At 39.3% G+C, this 21687-nt stretch overlaps 1 protein-coding gene across 4 annotated transcripts in view; it reads left to right on the forward strand.

Moving 5' to 3' along the window:
• dgkzb (diacylglycerol kinase, zeta b) overlaps positions 1 to 12415 on the forward strand; it is a 97822-nt gene extending 85407 nt beyond the window's left edge. For all 4 annotated transcript variants that reach the window (XM_021319049.2, XM_012867548.3, XM_036125547.1 and 1 more), the window contains 5 exons: positions 840 to 883; positions 1999 to 2119; positions 4793 to 4829; positions 4956 to 5055; positions 11487 to 12415. In XM_021319049.2, coding sequence (XP_021174724.2) covers positions 840 to 883; positions 1999 to 2119; positions 4793 to 4829; positions 4956 to 5055; positions 11487 to 11603 — 419 coding nt within the window. In that variant the 3' untranslated portion in view covers positions 11604 to 12415. The remainder of the gene's footprint in view (positions 1 to 839; positions 884 to 1998; positions 2120 to 4792; positions 4830 to 4955; positions 5056 to 11486) is intronic.
• The last annotated feature ends 9272 nt before the right edge of the window (positions 12416 to 21687 follow it).

The raw sequence follows: 21687 nt of genomic DNA on the forward strand, positions 1-21687 counted from the left end.
GTGGCTCCTGAACTTATGGTGTTTTTGTTGGGAGCCACGCCTAAAGACTGATATAATGTAGTTTAGAGTATACACTGCAAAAACGGAACTAAAAATAAGTAAAATTTTCTTGAAATGAGTGTATTTGTCCTTGATTTGAGCAGGTAAATAAGATTATCTGCCAATGGAACGAGTATTTTAACCCCTAAAATAAGATGATTAGATATTCTGCCCTCTAAATAAGATGGAGATGAGTTGCTCCTATTTTAAGTGCAAAAATCCCATTCCATTGGCAAATCATCTTATTTACCTGCTCAAATCAAGGACAAATCAAGAAAATGTGACTTATTTTAGTTTCGTTTTTGCAGTGTACTGAGGCTTCTTTTACTGGTAGCAAAGAAAATGATTAGCGTGGAGAGAAGTAAAAGCACCAACTATAAGTCAGTGGGTCCAGAGACTGAAACATGTCTACACGATGGAGCGAATGACTGCAAGCCTGCAGCTCCCTTTGGACACTTTTGTGCAAAGATGGACTTAAATTTCACAATATCTGGGCATCTGATGGAGAGGATGATGGGATGAAATGCTGCTGGAAAGAGATGTCTATTTTAATTCCTCTATGGAAAAAATCCTACTTAGCCACAGACCACAGATTATAGATTATCGTCTACTCTGCCTGTTGTCATAATTATGAAGACTTTTGGTGTTTTAGGTTTATTGTGATGTCTCCTACATGTTCTGTTCTGTTAGGAAATGGTAACCCCATTGGCGACACCTGGTTTAAACCCTCAGCAATGATGCAGATGAACAACAAAAGCAAAGAAGCAGGCCTTCATCACCTTCTCTGTCTGTGTTTTTAGATGCAGAGCTGATCAGCTGCGTCAAGAAGGAGAACCTGAGCAGGGTGAGTCTGCAGAGCTCAGATCTGGATTCGGTCCTGAGGTCTTTCTAGAAACTATCTGGGAGCTGCAGAGGGAGAACCGAGGAATGCTTTAACTTTTATCTTTTTAGCTGTTGATCTTTACCTTCACCCATTCTCTTCACTGCACTAACATGGAACTAGACGAAACAGAAAGAAAAAGGCAAATGTTAGATTTAATATCCAGTTTCATTGTTGCCCACAACAGCCTGAACAGAAACTGGGTGGAAAAAATCTAGAATCTGCTGGTTTCATTTATGATAGAGGTTTGACTTTCCAAACTGTAATTCTTGTTTTTATATCCCTAAAGATAAAAAAAAAAACTGAAATTTTAAGCTGTAAAGTGATTATTACATTGTTTTATATTTAGTTGATATTCTTTCTTTTTTAATTTGCTGCATGTCAAATGGACTTTTTTTGTCAAACTTATTGATCGGTTTGGTTTTCCTGGGTTATATAAAATCCAATTTTCTATATATTGTTTCCCTCTACATTTAGTTTTTTTTTCTCTATTTTGTGTTTGAGTTTAGTCATTTAAAAAATAATAATAATTCGGGCAGGAAACAGGCTAGAGAAGCCTAAAATGGATTTCGATCGTCTGGATGGGGCCCAGGACTGGACCTGTGTGCATTTTTAGGACTTGGTCTAGTTTAGGCAGCAAACAAAGCACTAATGCTCTTAGGTTTTGTAACTTACAAACAGAATAAGGATCACATCTTTACAAACCTTGGGACTATTCAGTTTAAGGGAATATATTTTGTATTTAAAGCTGATTTAGGTGGCATAAAAATACCAGGATCCAAACTGCTAGATCAGAACTTCAGCATTGTGTTTTTAATGATTTGTAGAACATAAGGGTAATAAAACTTTTTCTTGTACTACTGTCATGGAAATCTTTTTACAAATTGAGAAACTTTGAAATGGAGAATCTGCAGGAATCCTGGACTGATTTTCCGCAGCAGAAACCAAGACTTTTACCCACCACTGTGGCCACGTTCAGATGCATCCTCTGTTCTAACTCCTGCAACTCTGTTATAGACGGTCCACGTTTTAGATTTAACTCTTAAAAAACATCTCTGTCCATTTGTTTCCTCCTGCAGCTGACCGAGCTCCACCAGCAGGGGGCGGGCCTGGTGCTGCAGGACGCAGACGGCTGCACACTGCTGCATCACGCCGTCCAGACCGGCAGCAAAGACATCGTCAAGTACCTCATTGAGAACGGTGAGACATCTCTTAACGCGTTGAAACACACAGATCCAGACGGTGGAAGCTGTTCATCCGCTGGTCCTCGGGTGGGATTAGACACCTTGGTATTCCTGGATGATCCGGAGCGGTCATTTTCTGGGAAACTTAGCTCAGGCGCGATTAGTTTAATGATTGGAAAACCCGGGAAGATATCTATGAATTTGGGTTGTATTACTGATTCATCATTTTCTGTCCTGAAAAGATGTTATGAACTGACATTTTATTAGTCATTCTTACATTTTCTCTTCAGATAAAAATGAAGGAGGAACGTTTAATAGTTTTTCAGAGGAACCTTTTTTCCCGTCAGTCAGAGGGAAATTATAAAACCAAATCACGTCTCTTTCACTTCAGAGAACTCAGCCATTGTCTAAATGTGGTCAAATACTGACTCATCTCTGTGAGACTTTTAGCTGTTGGCTAAAATTAACACTTCAAAGTTATCTAATTGTTTCAACAAACTGAGAATTGGTTCAAATTGGCAAGATTTTGTGCACACAATCAAAGATTTGGACTTCGGTTCCTCTTTGTTATCAGTAAAGATGTTTAAGTATAAATGTCTTCGTTGAGTATAAGTACAATATACAAAAAGGGAAATAAATATTCTTTGTAAATATAGTTTTTTTCACAGAAGAGGTTGGATTGGTGCAGATAAGCATGCATGGATCTGAGTCCTCTAGGTGTTCATTAGCAGCGGCGTCGAAGCATTTGAAATGTGTGTGTGTGGTTAAGATGCACTTAGTAGAGCATTTTATTCTGGCAAATATTTTATCTTGATATTTCATCTTGAAGACTTCCACCACCACCGCGACACACGTCTTAACTTTAATCATCTGTATAGTTACTTCCACCAAAACACTAGGATAGGCCCAACCCCCGGTGCCAGCGGAGGAATTTAACTGTTTTTGTATCTCTTTTAATTACTGTAAGTCCCCCACAGTAAGACACAGACGTATTCACAGAAATGTCTGAATCTTGGCTCAATGCTCATATATAAAGCACTACAAACAGCATTAAAACCATACGCACTTGAATTCAGAAAAAACTCCAGATATGCCATGACTTCATATCTGTCACAGCTGATGACTTTACAACTGTTAGAGCGTCTCAGTCGAACCCAATGAGTGTATTCAATTCAATTCAATTCAATTTTATTTATATAGCGCCAATTCATGAAACATGTCATCTCAAGGCACTTTATAAAGTCAAAATCAATCAGATTATACAGATTGGTCAAAAATTTTCCTATATAAGGAAACCAGTTGATTGCATCAAAGTCCCGACAAGCAGCATTCACTCCTGGAGAAGCGTAGAGCCACAGGGAGAGTCGTCTGCATTGTACATGGCTTTGCAGCAATCCCTCATACTGAGCAAGCATGAAGCGACAGTGGGAAGAAAAACTCCCCATTAACGGGAAGGAAAACCTCCGGCAGTATAGACGGATGAAGTATGCATTTTGTCCCCACTGGTGCTCTTCACCCAGGCATTTACCTTTTCTCACCTCCCATGTATTTTGCAAATGTTTTCGCTTTGGAGTGATACTGAGAGGAGCGTGAGACAGACAGGTGTGTAGCGTCCGTCTCTAGGCAGCCTTCTCTGTTGGGAATTCTCTGATGTGTATTATGTTTGGGGAGGGATCAGGTTTTGCAAACACGTCTATACTAATAGAGCAAAGTTATGTAGATTCCTCCTAAATGTTTGTTTTAGTTGAGTAGTCATTTAAATTGGCCCAGAGCTCATTTTAAGGCCATGTAAAAGCAAAACCTAGACACGGTGAGATGTCAGTGAGACTGACGGTACCGGGCGCAGTTTTCAGCTGCCATTCAGTTTTTATGCTTGGAGAAAGCGGTGCACTGCAAAAACAGAACTAAAAATAAGTAATATTTTCTTGAAATTAGTGCATTTGTCCTTGATTTGAGCAGGTAAATAAGATTATCTGCCAATGAAATGAGTATTTTTACCCCTAAAATAAGATAATTAGATATAATTCACTTGAAAAAAGGTGATGGAGATGAGTTCTTCCTATTTTATGTGCAAAAATCTTATTCCATTGGCAGATTCTTTTATTTACCTGCACTAATTTCAAGAAAAATTTACTTATTTTTAGTTCCGTTTTTGCAGTGTGGCGTGGCGAGATGTTGAAGGTAACCGGGAAAACAGTGGAGTTTGAGACGTATAAGTGTTCTCCGATCAATCAAGTGGAATGGCAGAGAAACGGACCCTGGACCCAGTCATACGTCAAAGTGACGGGGTCCGTTTGGGTAGCTTTTAAAAGTGGAGGGGGACACGACCCCTTCACACATAATTGAGACGCCCATGTTCATTAGAGATCCAGCCTGGGGGAGGAAACGGTCTCTGTGGCGACTGGTCTTTGCATAAATCGTTCCATGGCACTGACCTAAAGGTAAATGTCTAGACGGTTTATGTCCAGGATGTGTGGGATCTGCAGAGATGATGGTGACTTTTGTCTGGATGCTAGACCTGTGCAGGTCCTGGATGGAGGGAATATCCGCCCTGATAATCCTCTCTGTAGTTTGGACCTGTCCTGGAGTAATTCCAGTCCCTCCCATCCATACACGATTTTTTATTTGCTCTGTTTTTAGTTTTGATCTCAGATTTTCTTCTTTAACTGTGTTTCTTTTGTCCCATCAGTGCCCACCACCCACCTGGACCTCACAGAGACGGAGACGTGAGTCCGTTTTGTTCTTCCTTTAAACCCACCTGTTGTTCAGCTGTTATTCCGTCCAAACGAAAGCTCAAACTTCCCAGAGGTGACCATGTTTTTTTGTTTTTTTTTCCCCGGTTTGTGTTTCAGAGGAGAGACGGCGCTCCATAAAGCCGCCACCCTCTGTCAGAGGAGCATCTGTCACTTCCTGGTGGAGGCGGGGGCGTCGCTCATGAAGACGGACCTGCAGGTAAACCTGCCTGGAACACGCTCACCTGCACAACAAAACAACATTCATCACAATTCTCCATCATCTAAATATATTTTTAATTTATTCTGCTGAAGACACATCCCGACATTTTTTAGATGCAGGAAAATAAAATTGACTTGGTTTGATCCAATGAGCCGATGAAGAAGCCCACCAGAAAAATTTGTCCATGCAGATTAAATTAATGAGACAGAATTGGTACAAATAATTTATTTTTTCCTAAAGACTACAAAACCATTAACTGCAAGGTTGTATATATTTTCTTCACTTGTTTTGTTTATCAGAAATAAAATCTCTGGATCCATCAAAAAAAAAGACCCGGGGTCTCGTTTATAAAGCTTGTAAATGCACAAAATGAGGCCTGAAACGTGCGTACGCCACTTTCCACGTAAAAGTTGGGATCTATAACAAAAATCTGTGGGGGAAATTGGCGACGCAGATGTTATAGTGGTGAATTACAGCCAAACCGCTTCATGATTCCTGTCAGACGCTCAATTTCCTTCTATATCAGACTTTAATCAACTAAAAATAAGTAAAATGTTCTTAAAATTATTGTATTTGTCCTTGATTTGAGCAGGTAAATAAGATGATTTGCCAATGGAATAAGATTTTTGCACTTAATATAGGAACAATTCACCTCCATCATCTTATTTCAAGTGCAGGATGTCTAATTATCTTATTTTAGGGGTCAAAATACTCATTCCATTAGCAAATAATATTATTTACCTGCTCAAATCAAGGACAAACACACTAACTTTAAGAACATTTTACTTATTTCTAGATCCGTTTTTGCAGTGTAGATCAACAATCATAAATTTTCAAAACCACTGTCTCATTCAGGCTTGCTCTGGTGACACATAACTATACAAAAGGACTTTTAAATAAATAAAAAATGCCCATAAGCCAACTTAAATCTTAAATAAAAGTCCGCTTAACATTTTATCACACTCCTCTCCTCCATTATCACCAATCTGACGTGTTCCATAGATTACAAGATCACTGTGACAAGATGTGTGGCAATTACTTTGATTGCTAGACGGTCAAACACGCTTATGCGTGAAGCTGAGCGGTGGATGCATTGACTCTGTTGGAGACCGTGCAGATGGGAGAATCGACGAATCGTGGTTTCAGGGATCAAATATTTCCTGGCCGATGATGGTGACTGGCCAATATACCGCTTTAGACTACATGCATTCTGCTATTCAACCTCATCTGCCGTTGAAAACAGCAATCATGTTTAATTTTAAACGAGTTCTTCTAATGTGGGCAACATCTGTGCTTTTACCTCTAATTTACTGATTTAATGAACGGGCGTGTAGCGAGCAGAACCTGAGGCGGAACCATCTATAAAGCAAAATTGCGTGCTTCTTTGCGTGCGCATGGTTTTATAAGTCAACTTCTATTTTTAAACGTTCACTTATTTTAGTATTTTACAGTCCTTTGTTTTTTGTTTCACTGAATTATCCCATAGGTCCCATTTTTTACTTAAAATACAGTGATATTTACTAGGGTCTTTTTAATCAGAGATTTTCCTTTTTAAACTAAAATATTCTCCCGTTTCAATCGAATTTGGATTTTAATGTGGATTTCCTGGAACTCACATGTTATAAAGTAGTTTTACATACAGTTATGGTTCAGTTTCAAAGACTGGAAACTGAACTGATTTTGGAAATGTTTGCCTGTTTCTACGCTTTTGGGCATTTAGTTATTTATGAAAATGTAACTCCTCCAAAAAAAAAGTGTATTTCAGTTCAGATACCTTTTCAATTTTAACAATATTAAGTTAAAGTGTCCTCGACAATTTTGGCAAAGAAAAATAAAACACAATTGAGAAAGTGACTAATTTGGATTAAACTGCAGAAGCATAATGTCATATCTAAACGCATAACCTTTCATTTGAGTACATTTATTCAGTAGAAAGGAAAAAAAATTTTGTTTTTTTTCTCCCCTCCTGGTTTATATTGTACAGGGAGCTGCAGATGAGTAAAAAATTATAGATTTAGTCAACCTTAGTGTACATTTATTTGGGTATGAACAAATATTTATATTTTGCCCACTTATTGAATGTAATTAATTTAAGAAAGGAACATAAGTCACAGTACTGATCCTTGAGGAACCCAACAGGAAATGTTCAGTTGCTGGGAATCTTTAATTTTTGGTTTGAAATCTGTTGTCCAGATTACTATTTTTTTTTTTTCTTTTTGTATTTCTCTAGTGTCTTTGAGGTCAGATTACACAGTTTGGTTGTATTTTATGTGTATTATTCACCTAGTAAAATGGTGTAAAATTTAAAATGACTTTAAAGTCAACGTCAGCTGATTGTCAGCAAAGATTTAGTTTCTGGTCAGCAGCAGCTTTCTGCTGCATGAAGTCGTTTTTAAAAAAGAATTCACTGGCAGGATGATGGCCACCAGCCTGATCCGTGCCTCCGCACTTAAATGGATCTCCAGCAGTATTTGACCCACTTCTATAAAGTGATTAATGTTGTGTGTCAGTGAGAAACGAAGCTCCGCAGGATTCCCCGGCCTCCATCCCCAACACACAAAGCCCTCGGCTCACCGTAGCCATGGTGAAGCCAGTGGTAACAGGAAACAGCCCATAATCTGAGCTTTTTCTCCTCCGCTTCACAAATAAAGAGTTTATGTGTTATTTAGAGTCCAGAGTTGGTGCCGAGCTGGAATTCACCGCAGGAGTTTAGCCGAGCTGAGAGGCTTCTCTTCTTTCATTTCTCACACCATTCAGTCACCGTCTGGCCTCAAACTACTTTTTCAGATAAAAAGATCAGATTTTGTCATGTTCATTAGCTTTCAGTTTGCTGTGAGGCAACCTCACGCTTCCTAGCGTCTGTATCTTAGCCTACTGTATCAGGAGTTGCACTACTTGCTAAAAAAAAATCGAGTGACAGCAGGCTTCAAAGTGAGTTTTAGTTTTAATTTGTTTTTAAGTAATCGTTCCTCTGTTAGCCGTAACGCTGCCTTAGCCATGGCAGCTAGCCTAGCCATTAACCTGCCTGCTAGCCTATTAGCTTAGCCCGTAGCTCAGCCATTATCTTAACTGCTGACTTGCAGTTGGATATTACCATAGCAATTAGCTTAAATATGATTATAGTTTAGCCATTACTTAGCAGTTCCCCCACCAAACCATTAGCACCTGGCAGCAGACAGATGCCTGTATCTAGTGGCGCTTCACCAGAGCCCCTCTAGCACCTCTAAAGTTGTCTAACCTCTCTCCATCTAGTCCAGGGATGGGCAACTGGCGGCCTGAATGCATTGATATGGAGTTTAAATTCCTTTTTTGCAATTTTTTTTTAAAGCAAACGGTTTGTCTTTTGCTTAAGGACATATTAAAATGCATTTATATGCAGAAAATAGTTATATGTTGGTGCAGTAAACATACAGATATATATATATATCCATCCATTTTCCGAACCGCTTTATCCCTCATGGGGTCGCGGGGGTTGCTGGTGCCTATCTCCAGCGTTCAATGGGCGAGAGGCGGGGTACACCCTGGACAGGTCGCCAGTCTGTCGCAGGGCAACACAGAGAGACAAACAGGACAAACAACCATTCACACTCACACTCACACCTAAGGACAATTTTGGAGAAACCAATTAACCTAACAGTCATGTTTTTGGTCTGTGGGAGGAAGCCGGAGTACCCGGAGAGAACCCACGCATGCACAGGGAGAACATGCAAACTCCATGCAGAAAAACCCAGGGGTGTACTTGAACCCAGGACCTTCTTGCTGCAAGGCAACAGCGCTACCCACTGCGCCACTGTGCAGCCCCATACAGATATAAATTAATCTAAAATTTGTTCTTATTGAGAATAATTTGTAGCTTTTTTCATATCCAATTATTTGAAGTGCGTGGTCATGTGGCCCTCCAATGGTCGTGCTGAAAAAAATGTGGCCCTCTTTATCATGGAAGTTGCCCATCCCTGATCTAGTCCATAGTTGTAAGCCTTGCAGTTAAACCACAAACAGACTTAAATTGGAGGCAATCAGACATTTTTCACAGTTTTTTTTCAACATGTTTTGACATCTATCCAGGTGTCTTTGTCAATTCTGGTGGCTTGCCATCAGCTCAACCATTAGCCTGGCTGTTAGCTTCAAAGTTATTGCAGGCTTTACCAAGCCGCTACCAACCAATTTCCACATCTGCTCCCGTTGTTGTTAGCCCGCAATTACAATACATACAGTAAACCCAAAGGTTACAGGACAAACTCCTAGTTCATGCACCCCATAGATGGATGTTAGCCTAACAGTTCATTCATTACTGTTAGCCAAGCGGCAGTTAGCCATTAGCCCGTTGGACGCTCCTACATTAGTTAGCCTTGGAGTTATGGTGCTTTCCATTTACCTCAGAACTCAAAACTAGCAAGTCGCAGATTACATCGTCTCCGACCTTTTGCACTCCAGTTTCCATCTTGTCGAGCAGTAGGAAAAAAAACATGGACGCCTGCACAAAACACATGGTAAACCATATAAATAAAACCAACCTGAGTCTAAAAATGTGTTTTTTAAAGTAACGTTTTATTGCAGAATCATTGTCTTTTTATTTAAAAACAATAGGTGCCGATTCTCATTACTCACTTAGCCACTATTGCTGCTGTTGTTAAAACAATAACAGAAAAAACATGCAGCATTTTCTGCATATAAACAGAACATAACAATATAAACATCCCATCTAATGAACACTGAAAAGTAGTACCTGCATGACTGTTTTAGGAGTATTATTTATGTAACATTTAGTTAGTCAAAGTATGAAGATTTACTCAATAATGCTGCGAGTAGCAGCACCCATGAATGCAGGTACTGTTGCACCGATTATTGGACTCGTATTTCCGACTTGATGGGGTGTTGTTGTTGAAATGTCCGACTCAGAGGTCGAAAATTGTGACTACCAAGGACAAATGGAGGGAGCATTATAGTGCGTTCAATTTGTCCTCGGCAGTCGGGATTAAACAACATCCAGGTCAGAAAATGTAACTGGAGCGGCCCTTAAAGTCGTTATTATGAGTCGTTGGAGCAGGATGGAACCCGACATCAGCATTCATGATGGCCGCTACACGCAGCAACATTGAGTAAAACGTCATACTTTTACTGTTTTTAGCAGCTCTGTTATGTAACATTTAGTCAGTCCTGCCGGTGTTGCTTGTCAGACGGGATGTTTCAGCTCTGTTTATTCGCACAAAATACCGCCTGGAACATAGTTATTGTCAATGTTATTGTTTTAACAAGATTGCAAGTGTCTACGTTTTTTCCTACTGTCCAACAAGAGAAACTGAACGCAAAAAGGCGGAGATGACGTGATCTGCGACTCGTGAGTTCTGTCCCCCGAGGCAAAAGGAACGCACCATTAGGTTAGCCATGACCATTACAGCAAGCCTTGCTGTTTTCCCAGCCATTAGGCAAGGCATAGTGATAGTAGTTAGCTCAACCATCACCATACACTGCAAAAACAGATCTAAAAATAAGTCAAATGTTCTTAAAATGTCTGTTTTTGTCCTAGATTTGAGCAGGTAAATAAGATTATCTGCCAATGGAATGAGTATTTTGATCCCTAAAATAAGATAATTAGATATACTGCACTTGAAATAAGATGATGGAGATAAATTGTTCCTATTTTAAGTGCAAAAATCTTATTCCATTGGCAGATCATCTTATTTACCTACTCAAATCAAGGAAAAATCCAAAAATTTTAAGAGCATTTTACTTATTATTAGTTCCGTTTTTTGCAGTGTAGTTATCCTTTCAGATAGCAGCGACGTTGGTTTTCACTAAATTGTCAAGTTATTATCTCTTATAGTTATAAACAACTTTTTAAGTCTTATTTTATAGCATTTCACATGTTCTTAACTAAAGAGCAGGACTTATTGCCTTAAATGATCCAAAAAGGCAAAACTTTGGGTAATAAGTTCAGCACTGGGTCCGAAAAAAGATCTCTTTGGAGGAGAACCAGGAAGTTTGTTAAACTAGTGTTTTAAGGGGTTTTCTTTGTTTCATTGACTGGAGGAGAATACCAAAAAAAGAACCAGTCATGATCTTCAATTAATCTATTCTGCGGTGCCTAGAATGAGGCACTAATATTTTCAATATATTTCATTAAAGAGGAAAACTCTAAAGCTTCACCAACACCACCTAGAAATGTTTATTGGCAGCATGTAATGCAGAAATGTAGTATAAACATAAAGGGCAAAAATAGCTGTATGAGGTCTTGTTTTGCGTTCGGATGGAACCAGCCGGATCTCCGGTCCCTCAGAGCTGCCGGATGTTTGTCAGCGATTAACCGTGTAAACTCTGCTGTTTGCTGACAAATGTTCTCTCTGCTGGTTCCTGGTGAAAGCAGTACAACCAACCCATCAGGTTAAACAATCACGACCGCATTCTGGAACACTTTCCTTGTCTTTCAGGGTGACACGCCCAAACATCGTGCCGCAAAGGCCAACGACCAGGAACTGGCCAACTACCTGGAGAACTGCCAACATTACCAGATGATCCAGAGAGAGGACCAGGAGACGGCGGTGTGACACGGACCCTAAACGCCTTTCTCTTCCCAGTTCTGTTGGGCTTGTTTGTTCTCGTTAGTCTCCACAGAGCCCAGTCTGTCGGAATGTAAACAGATCAGATCCTCTCTGCTGTCAGCGGCGGGGGACGGACGGATTGCTCTTTGTGTTTCTTTTTCTTTTTTTTGTGCTTTAACTGATGAGAGACGAGGCGTCTTGATGAACCCAGTTTCCTGAAGAACCCCCTCTGTTCTGCGGCCAAACTGAGCAACACAAAAAGGCTTGTGGACACTAAATCAAACTCAAACTAGTTTTTATTTTTTGGGCCACAAGGACGAACACAGAGAGCGACGCAGCTGCTGATGAAGCAACAGTGACGGCGTTCATGTTCCTGCAGCTTTCATATCCAATAAAGCAAAATGTGTCTTCTGTTAAGCTTCTAGTGACCTTTTGGGTGTTCGCTGCAGACAAATAAATGTTTGAATATTTAATGTAGACAGCGATGAATTTAAATATTTATGATCAGATTGTAGAGATAAACTCACTTTGGCTGTAATCTGAGTTTTTTGATGTTTTACTTGTCTGTTACAGAGGTTTAATGCCAGCGGCAGCCGGGCGCTTTCATTTTGGAGGTCTGTGGACTGTAAATACTCGCGAAGCCCGTTAGTTTGTCAAAGAGAAGCTGAAGCCAGATTCTGCCAAAGCCTGTATGATTATAACGAGCTTCTACATCAGTCAGGAGATTCTTATCACTGTATGATATTCATGTAAGGATTGTTTGGTTTCATCATTTCTGAGTGACCTGCAATAAAGCATGTCGGCAACAAAATGATTAATGGGCACAATTTTGGTTTTCAGGAAGCAAAACTACTTCTATTTTTTGGGACAAATGATGATTTAAAAGATGTAATATCTGAGATTTAAAAAAAAAAAAAAAAGCATACTCAAAATGACACTGGAATCAGTGTTGGATCCAGAAGAAGAAAGAAGAAACTAAAATGGGTTCTTTACAGGACAAGCTGATTTTTTTTTTTTTACCAGTTTTTGCGATTATTACAATCTCAACTAAATAAAAAATGCAAAACATCCATTCTAGACAACATGTGGGGGTCCAACCAGCTTGTAATATGTCCTTGCATTCTCTGTCTTCTGACATTGTCACAATTTGGGCCCTCTCTTCAGAGTCAGCTCTATTGGCCAACATGGAATTGCACTGCAAAAAGGGAATTAAAAGTAAGTGTAATTTTCTTGAAATTAGTATATTTTTCCTTGATTTGAACAGCTAAATAAGATCATCTGCCAATGGAATGGGTATTTTTACCCCTAAAATAAGATAATTACACATCCTGTACTTGAAATAAGATGATAGAGATGAATTGTTCTTATTTTAAGTGCAAAAATCTTATTCCATTTGAAAATAGTCTTATTCACCTGCTTAAATCAAGAAAAAATGCACTAATTTCAAGAAATTTTTACTTACTTTGAGTTCCCTTTTTGCAGTGTGGACTTTGGTTTCATATGCTCACACCGTACAGATTATATACTAAACTTTAATGTAAATAAAAGCTAAAAAGAATAATATGTAATAATGGATGACCAATATTAGCCGGACACATGTGACATTACCCAAAAGGCTAAAGATCACAGAGTGTAGCCTTTGTGGGGGGTTTTTCTGAGCAGTATGTGTATTTTTTGTATTTGCTGTGATGTGAATGTGCATTTCCTTTATATTTATTGTGTTTATAAATTATGGCAGCAGCTTTATTGTTGCACACGTAGTGACAAACATTGTGCATTATGGTCAAACATTTCATTTTCTGTCCAAATGACATTGTGCCAGAAGTCTTGTGGTCCAGGTGGATATAGTTTTTCCAGCCTGAATTGTGTTGCCATAATATTTTCAGAGAGAGGAGATTTTCTCATTAAGCTGAACAACTCATACTTGTTTTTCCTAGTTGTCCTGCCAAGGACTTGAACATTTAACATGCCATCAGTGACTTATAGAGTCTGAGATGAAGCTCCTGGGTTATTTTGTCATTTTTCCGGGCATTACACGCTCCAACCGTGTGGTAAATTTTGCTGAGACAGCAGCTTCTTGAAACATTAGAAACTATCTCTTAAATGTTTTCCACTTTCCACTAAGCTTTCTCTCTGTAGAATTATAAACCTCAAATAGTTTAAATATGATCTTATAATCCTTCCCAGATGGATTGGCAGCAACTGTTGCTTCTCAAAGGTCATCGTTGTTCTCCATCCATCTTGGCGTTGAGTTGGCGCACACATTTATGCTTCAGCTGACAGAAAAAATAATATTCAAAGGAAACTAGAAGAATGGAGAAATGTGGTTTTGATTAAATGTAACCCTTTAATGAGGTAGAAAAATCTCAGTTCAACCTATTGTTTTAAAAATGAAGCTATAGTCAACCTAATAATTTCTTTTAGAAAACCTCTAAATCAACCAGAACTACTAAACAAAGAGATAATTTGTTTCATTGGTGTATTTTGGGGAAAATGGGGAGCTGAATTGTCTTCATTCATGTTTGATGCACTACTTTCCCAAACTATTGAGTCACCGATCCAAATCATTGAATTCAGGCGTTCCAGTAACTTTTACACTACAAAAAGGGACTAAAAGTAAGTCAAATTTTCTTGAAATTAGTATATTTTTCCTTGATTTAAGCAGCGAAATAAGACTATTTGCCAATGGAAGAAGTATTTTTACCCCTAAAATAAGATAATTAGATATCCTGCACTTGAAATAAGATGATGACATGAATTGTTCTTATTTTAAGTGCAAAAATCTCATTCAATTGGCAAATAGTCTTAGTTACCTGCTCAAATCAAGGAAAAAGACACTAATTTCAAGAAATTTTTATTTACTTTTAGTTCCTTTTTTTGCAGTGTATAACCACAGCTGGATGAAACCCAGCACCAAAGCATGCAGACTGCTTCTACAGACATTTGTGAAAGAATGGGTCGCTCCAAGGAGCTCTGTAGTCCCGTGATATTGATTCTACCTGTACAATAAGTCCAGTCATAAATGACCTTGCTTCCAGTCAGCTGCTGGAAGAGATATTATACTGAAAAGGAAGTGAATGAGAACTACAACTCGCCCATAAGTCAAGACATTGGTTACTAAGGGTCAGAGGTTGGCAACTTTCCACTAATTCTATCAATATTAGCTCAAGAATACTTCATAGAGAGCTGCATCCATAGAGTTTTCATCTGCATCCAAACCTTCATTACCAACTGTAATGCAAAGCATCAGATGATGTAGTATTCAAGGTCATACCTACAACTTTTTCATAAAAATTATTAATTTATTCAAAATAACACATCCGCTAAACATCTAGAGTGGCCCAGAATAAAATGATTAATATTACTGATTTTTTTTATTTTTTATATATATATAAATTTTGATGGGTCCAAAATAGATGGTTAATAGGTTGAAGTTATGTGATGTGAGACGGAGCTCAGGCGTTTCCAGATGGTTGATGGTTGATAGCACTGGGGAAATGCCTTCTTCCCAGATTTAAGCAAACCAAAAAAATAAAAAATAAGCAAAACGAAGGTGAACAGAGTCTTCATTTTGCCTCGTCAATCATTTGAGTTAAGGTAGAAAAAGGGTTCAGAAGCCAGGTGGAGGTTGTCGCCGTTTTCCATCTGAATAGGTAAGTTAAATGTTTGCTAATGCTAACAAAATCACCTGGTGCACCCAGGCTAGCAAACCATAGACATTATAAACATAGATGCCTCGTTTGGCAGGTTCTGCCTATGCTGCGGATGCGTCAGAGCGTCCGCCATCTTTAAATGTGGCAAATCTGCAGTTAGACTCAGTCACTTAAACAGTATCAGAGGGACTTTAATCTCAGATTATACTTTATATTCGTAGTATTTTTGTTTTTGTAATATTACAAGTTTATTTTCGTATCCGTTTGGCTTCATTCTCCTGACTTTATTCTCGTAAAGAATAACAATAATTAAAATAATCTAACCTGGCCCTATTACTCCAGGACTAAAATAGTTCTGCAAACTGTGACGATTCTGGAAATGTTCCCCCTTAATTCTCATAATTTGACATTTTTCTCATATTACCACTTTTGTCTTTTTTTTATATACTTTATTCTCCTATGACTTTTTCTCATATTAGTAATTTTGTCTCTTTAATCCTCCCCCAAAAAATCTGTTGCTAATCTGTGTCTATGCCAGATCTTAAAAGGTTCACATGTGAAACAGTTTAACTCGCATACATATATGTATTTCACTCTCTCTCTCTAATATATATATATATAAACCATCTGTTTTATATTTATATATATATATATATATATATATATAAAAACCATCTGGTTTGATTGTTTTTGGAAACCCATCTAGTTACATGTTTTGCACTCAAATATACAGATTTTATCCGCCGGAGCTTCAGCGCCGCTTTAGGTTTAACTGGCAGTACTGGTTACTGAGCTTAGCGGGTCTTTAATTCACTCAGGGCTCATTGTTTCCTCCGATAGCACTGAGAGGTTTCTTATAAAAACAGAGTTTCCTTTCATCTCTTTTCCAGGAAACTGTCTGGACTCATGTTCTGGATGCGGGAGGAGGAGAAGCTGACAGGGGTCACGTGACCTCCGCCCGCCTCTCTTAAAAACAGGAGTTCAGCCAAAGTGTTTTTATTCAGCGCTAAAAGCAGAATTCAAGTGAGGAGAAAATGCGTGTTTCTCACAACTGACAGGTTAAAGTCAAGGGTTGCCTGGTGACTGTGGCGTCTGTCATCGGGAACGATCCATCAGGAAGCAGCTGAAGCGGCACATACTGTATGTTCAGGGTTAAGATCTGAGCAAATTTCACCAGAACCGACTGTGATGGTTAGACGGCTGGAACTGGGGATCAGACCATCTCCCCAGCTGAAGCTCTGCAGGGGTCGGGAACCAGGAGGTTCAAGGAAGGAAGGCCGGAGATCATCATGGGGGACCAAGGATCCTATGAGGGCTGGTCCAGTAGAGCTACTGCAGCTCTGGCTGGTTCTGATAGGTGTCAGAACTCAAAGAACGTCCCTATTTTGTTGTAACAAACCTCTCAGAAGGTCTATGCTGACCCGGGCCAATCTCACAAAGCTCCTGTAGAGCTGGACCACGGAGCCTTTTCCATCGTCTAGATGATCGACCATCTCACGTTGGAAGACATGACACCAGGATGAAATGTTCAAAGAATGAGAGGCAGCGGTTCTGCTGGAAAACCTCAGCTCAGATAACCATGTGGATGTTGCTTTGACATGCGGCTTCTGCCTGAGTAACGCTGCCAACCTCTTCATGGAAGCAGCACTGCCTGATGTTGGTCCTCCAGCGCTATGATGCTCTTCCATGATTGTCAGCAACCAGTTTGACGTGTTGATTCTCTGATTCTCCAGATCTGAATCCAATCAGTTGTCTGTGGTGGCGTGCAAATCATGACAGCTTCAACTCTCAACTTTCAAGACTTAAAGCACGCGTCAAACTCAAGGACCGCGGGCCAAATGTGGCCCGCCACGTAATTTTATGTGGTCCCCCACAGCTTGATAGGCCCATGATTGACATCAAATAGGTTTTAAGCATAAATTGACCATAAACTACATTTCCCACAATCCATTTTGATCGTTACCAGCCAAGGTTACTGTTTCTCGACACTACAGTGAAGCATCGTCACCTCAAGCCGATTTTTTTTTTTTTTTACATTTTTTCACCGAATGGATTTGAGACATCTTGACAAGCTAACCTCAAAATGTTCAAAAAAATAAAAAATCGATACACAATGAAGACTTGTTTCATGAAGGATGGGAAAACTATTTCCTGTTGGTTCTCCAAGGTGTAAAACCAGTGTCAGTCGTTGTAGGTATATAGCCATGTTATATGCTTAGAAACAAAACAAAGACCAAAACACATTTGATCATGATAAAATAAGGTTATATACACCAAGCATCCATCCTGATAGTGTTTTTATGGTCCTTTTTAAGGCTAAATATAACCCCACAACGGTCACAATGAACAGATATAAAGAGACGTAACGCCATCCACCGGCAGTATCACAGAACTACCGTAATGTGGGTTTGCTTAATTAGTAAAACACTTATAAATAATGCCAGACCGAGTTTGACCCTCTGTAATGCTTCACAGTAAAGCAGCAGCTCAGCGTGATCAAAGACCAACCGTTGTTAATTAAATAAAACGATCTACAGCAACTTTAAGAGCCTCATATCAGAACATTTACTCACGTCAGTCAACTCTGCGGTCACATCTGGGCCTCAGCAGGTTTAGCGTACGTTTCAGTGAACACCATCGTTTATACTGTATTCCCAGCGACATTCCAGTTAGAATTACTTTTTTTTTTGCGTTTTTCCTTTTCACTTGGACCTTTCTTCATTGTTTCGCTGGTAGATGCTAACAGCCATTAGCCACTTCCTTGTTTTAACCCCTGTTGCGTATGAGCAGTACGTACTTCTGTTAATGTCGTAAATAAACATGAAAGGCTTTATTTACTTACAAACTGAGCAAACACAAAGCATAAAACACCAAAATAAGAACTATTACGCCAGCAGGACCTGATAATCATTCATAAAAAGTTTGTATGCAAGAAATTTGAAAAATCAAATATCGTGGCTATGCAGCTTTAAAGAATACAATTATACATTGGAATTTTAAAACCAAACACGGAACAACATTTAACCTGCCAGAAAAACAAAGAATAGCAGCAGAATTAAAAAGCAAACAGCAGAATGTGCTTACAAAACCTACAGCCAAAAATTATGCAACTGTGAAAGCAAGAAATATTGTGGCTGAAGAAATCGTCCAAGCTTTAAAATCTTTTTCGGAGGGTTCTTTTTTTGAAGCAGTGCATGCTAAAGGTGTGTAGGCAGGTGTGACCTGACAAGGTACAGATTTTTCAAAATGTCAGCGTGAAGATATGCCATGCCATACAGAAGTAAGATGGCTGAGTAGATGGGAAGTCCTTAAACAATTTATTTTAACGGTGTATTTAAGCAGGGATGCATCTAAAAGTTGCAGGATGGTAACTTTCAAGTACTGGACTTGGACAGCCCTGATTTTAGGGAGACACATGATGGGCTCTGTTGCTGTGTAGACGGGTCTAAACCTGCATGGGGTTTTAAAAGGAATGTTGTAGGAATTCAGGAGGAGGGGACTTGAGTATTAACAGGTTTCCTCCAGGATTTGGAGGCTGAATGACCCGGCTGTCTCCTGCTGCTCTGTGCTCCCAGCTGCAGATCGGAACAAAGGCCTCCACGCATGACTGAGCCATCAGGAGCAGAGAGGGAGCAGAGAGGGAGGAGACGGACGCTCTGGAGAGCTGGGAGGCTGCAGAATCTCCGGAGAAGATTATTCAGATACACAGGAAACATCTGAGAAATAACAACACCAACACACATGACTGTTTGCTTTTTCTCCTGTCTGTAGAGCTGTCACAGCAGTCCTAAGTTGTTGGGAAGTTTTCTCTAAGTTTGGTTAGAATCTAGTTTAACTGGATCTCTGATCAAAGATGGCCTCAGCATTCATCTGTGATGGGACGGAGGAGCATCAGTCTGTGAGCTGACAAGAATAATGGAGTTAAGAACAACTAGGGTCTTTTATTAGACTTCATGAACATCTCAGCTCCCAACAAACTCAATAAATATTGACATCCCTGCTGTTTTTGCATTTTTTTTCATTCTGCTAAACAGTCTGTTGGTGTTTTTCATGCATAAATATACATTCTTGAAGTTTTTTTTAAATTCCTCTACTAAGTTGCACATTTATTTATTTATTTTTTCATTGTGCAATTTTTAACAACTAATAACTGAACATTTTTTTATATGTTGTAAATTTCCCGTCACTCGACAGTCTCTTATTTCTGTTTTTAGATTTTAACCTTTGTGTGAATCTGTATGCTGCCATTCTTGTTTATTATAATTTGCTGCTGGGACACCTGAATTCCCCCAACTGTGGGATTATAAAGGATATTTTTTCCCAGGATATCTGTTCTGCTCGACTTCAATCAGATCAGCCTTGCTTCTGACTTGTAGTACATTAAAAATCCCAGATCATTCTAAAGAATTGTTTATGTTTCCATGCATAATATTCTTTTTATTTTTCTCTGAAGAAGAAAGTGATTTTATACCAGGTGAGCAGTTAAACTTAACTTTGTTTTACCAATTTAACAAAAAGATAAAAGTCCAGACAGCCTACATGGCAATAGTTGCACTGAAATAACAATTTAACAAAAAGATAAAAGTCCAGACAGCCTACATGGCAATAGTTGCACTGAAATAACACCCATATCTGTCAGTTTCAGGTCAGCAAACCTGTTTATCTGTCTGCCCCAAACTTTGCCTCATGGAATTAAAATGTAGGACTCTATGAAGAGGTTTTTGCCTCAGACATGGCAAGAATGACCAGGGGGACGTTTAAGTGCAATACCGATGACTTTTGATGGCAGAAAAGTAATTTTCATAGGTTATGGGATATGTACGCTGTGAAGATTCCGCTTTCTCTACTCTACCTGCCATGGCAGATAACTAGAGCCAGCCTTGTTCTGATATAATTTAAGTTATTAAATACAGGGTGCCCGTCTGCATCTGAGAAAAAAACCTGTAACGCCTTTAGCCATTCAGCACACAACCCCGTCCCTTAAGCAAAGCCCCAGACTTCCTGAAAAGTCCTACCCTCAGACCTGGACCTTTTTCCCGTGAAAGTAAAGCCAGGGGAAAGTGAAATCCCCCATGTGGAAACGATAGTTGGGCTTTTGAGGTCTAATGGAAAAGGGCTGCTCATGACACTTCCACCTCCGTGCTTTACACCTACAAGTTTTTTTTCCTGGATTTCCGCAGTCCTGATCTTTGATTTGTTTCCAAAAATTAACTATAGTCTACGTCCTACAATGAAATTTAGTGGGTTTTGGTCAACTTCTGTTAGTATCTTGTGGTCCACCTTTAGGGTGAATTTGTTTGGGCAGTCAGACCTGGGCCTGGTGGTTCTAAAGGCCATCTTTCCAATAGTCCTCCTCTTTGTTCTCTCTAGCAAATTTCAGTCTGACATTCATGTTTTTGTTGGAGAGTTAAGGTTTCCTCATTTGAAGTTAAACATGTTCAGTCTATCTCTGATTAAACCGACATGTATTGTTGTGTCAACAGTAGTAGGAACCTGCTGTAGGGCTTTTAAAAACATTTTTAGGGACTTCTTTCAGCATCTTGCGGCCATCTTTCAGGGCAATCTTCGTGAAAATAGAAAACCAGCTGTCTCTTAAGGCTCTGGTCCAGAGATAATACAGGGAGCCCATCATCCAGAGGGAGCTCAGAGAAGAACCGCAGTTCCTCCAAAGGAGTCGGCTAAGGTGGTTCATCTGATCAGAATGGTTCCTGGATTCTTCATTTTAGGGGATTTCCAGGGAAGTCCCACTCAGACAAACCCAGAACGCTTTGGAGAGACTTCAGCTTGAAAGACTTCAGCTAGAGATGCTCAAGGAGGAATGTTGAAGTGTTGCTGGGGAGAAGGAAGCTTGGGAGTTTGCCTTCTCAACTGGATACGTCTGCAATCTGATCTCAGGGGGAAAGACGGACCGACGGGCCAGATTCTAATGTTTTTATCTATCTCAATATATAAGTCAAGGAAGAAGTGAAGAACACAATTTTTTCAAATATGCTGAATGCTTTCTTGAAATCAATTTGCCTTTTTTTTTTGCCAACGTTTTATTTTGATTCAGTTTTTTTTTTAAACGCTGTAAAAAACCTCCCTGCGAGCTCAGAGCCGGATCGTCTTGGATGAACTTAGTCCCGGTTCAGGTTGTGTGTAACAAGCAGGCGTTGCTGTCAAACACACTGGAGCAGGGCCGGATTATCCATACGGGCCAGTGGGCCAGTGCCCAGGGGCACCAACCATGGGGGGGCACCATGACACATGCTTTAAAAATATATTTTTTCGTAAATTGTTATATTATTTACTTGAAATTGTTGAAAGACCATACATTATTCGTCTTGTGAACACTGATGTCACAATAATAATAAATAATAAATAAATCAAGATTTTTTTGATTTCAACATTTTTAAATGAGATATTTGAATATTGCTCACTGCTCATATGCCTACATG

Source organism: Fundulus heteroclitus, chromosome 2, assembly GCF_011125445.2.
Source record: "Fundulus heteroclitus isolate FHET01 chromosome 2, MU-UCD_Fhet_4.1, whole genome shotgun sequence".
NCBI lineage: Eukaryota > Metazoa > Chordata > Actinopteri > Cyprinodontiformes > Fundulidae > Fundulus > Fundulus heteroclitus.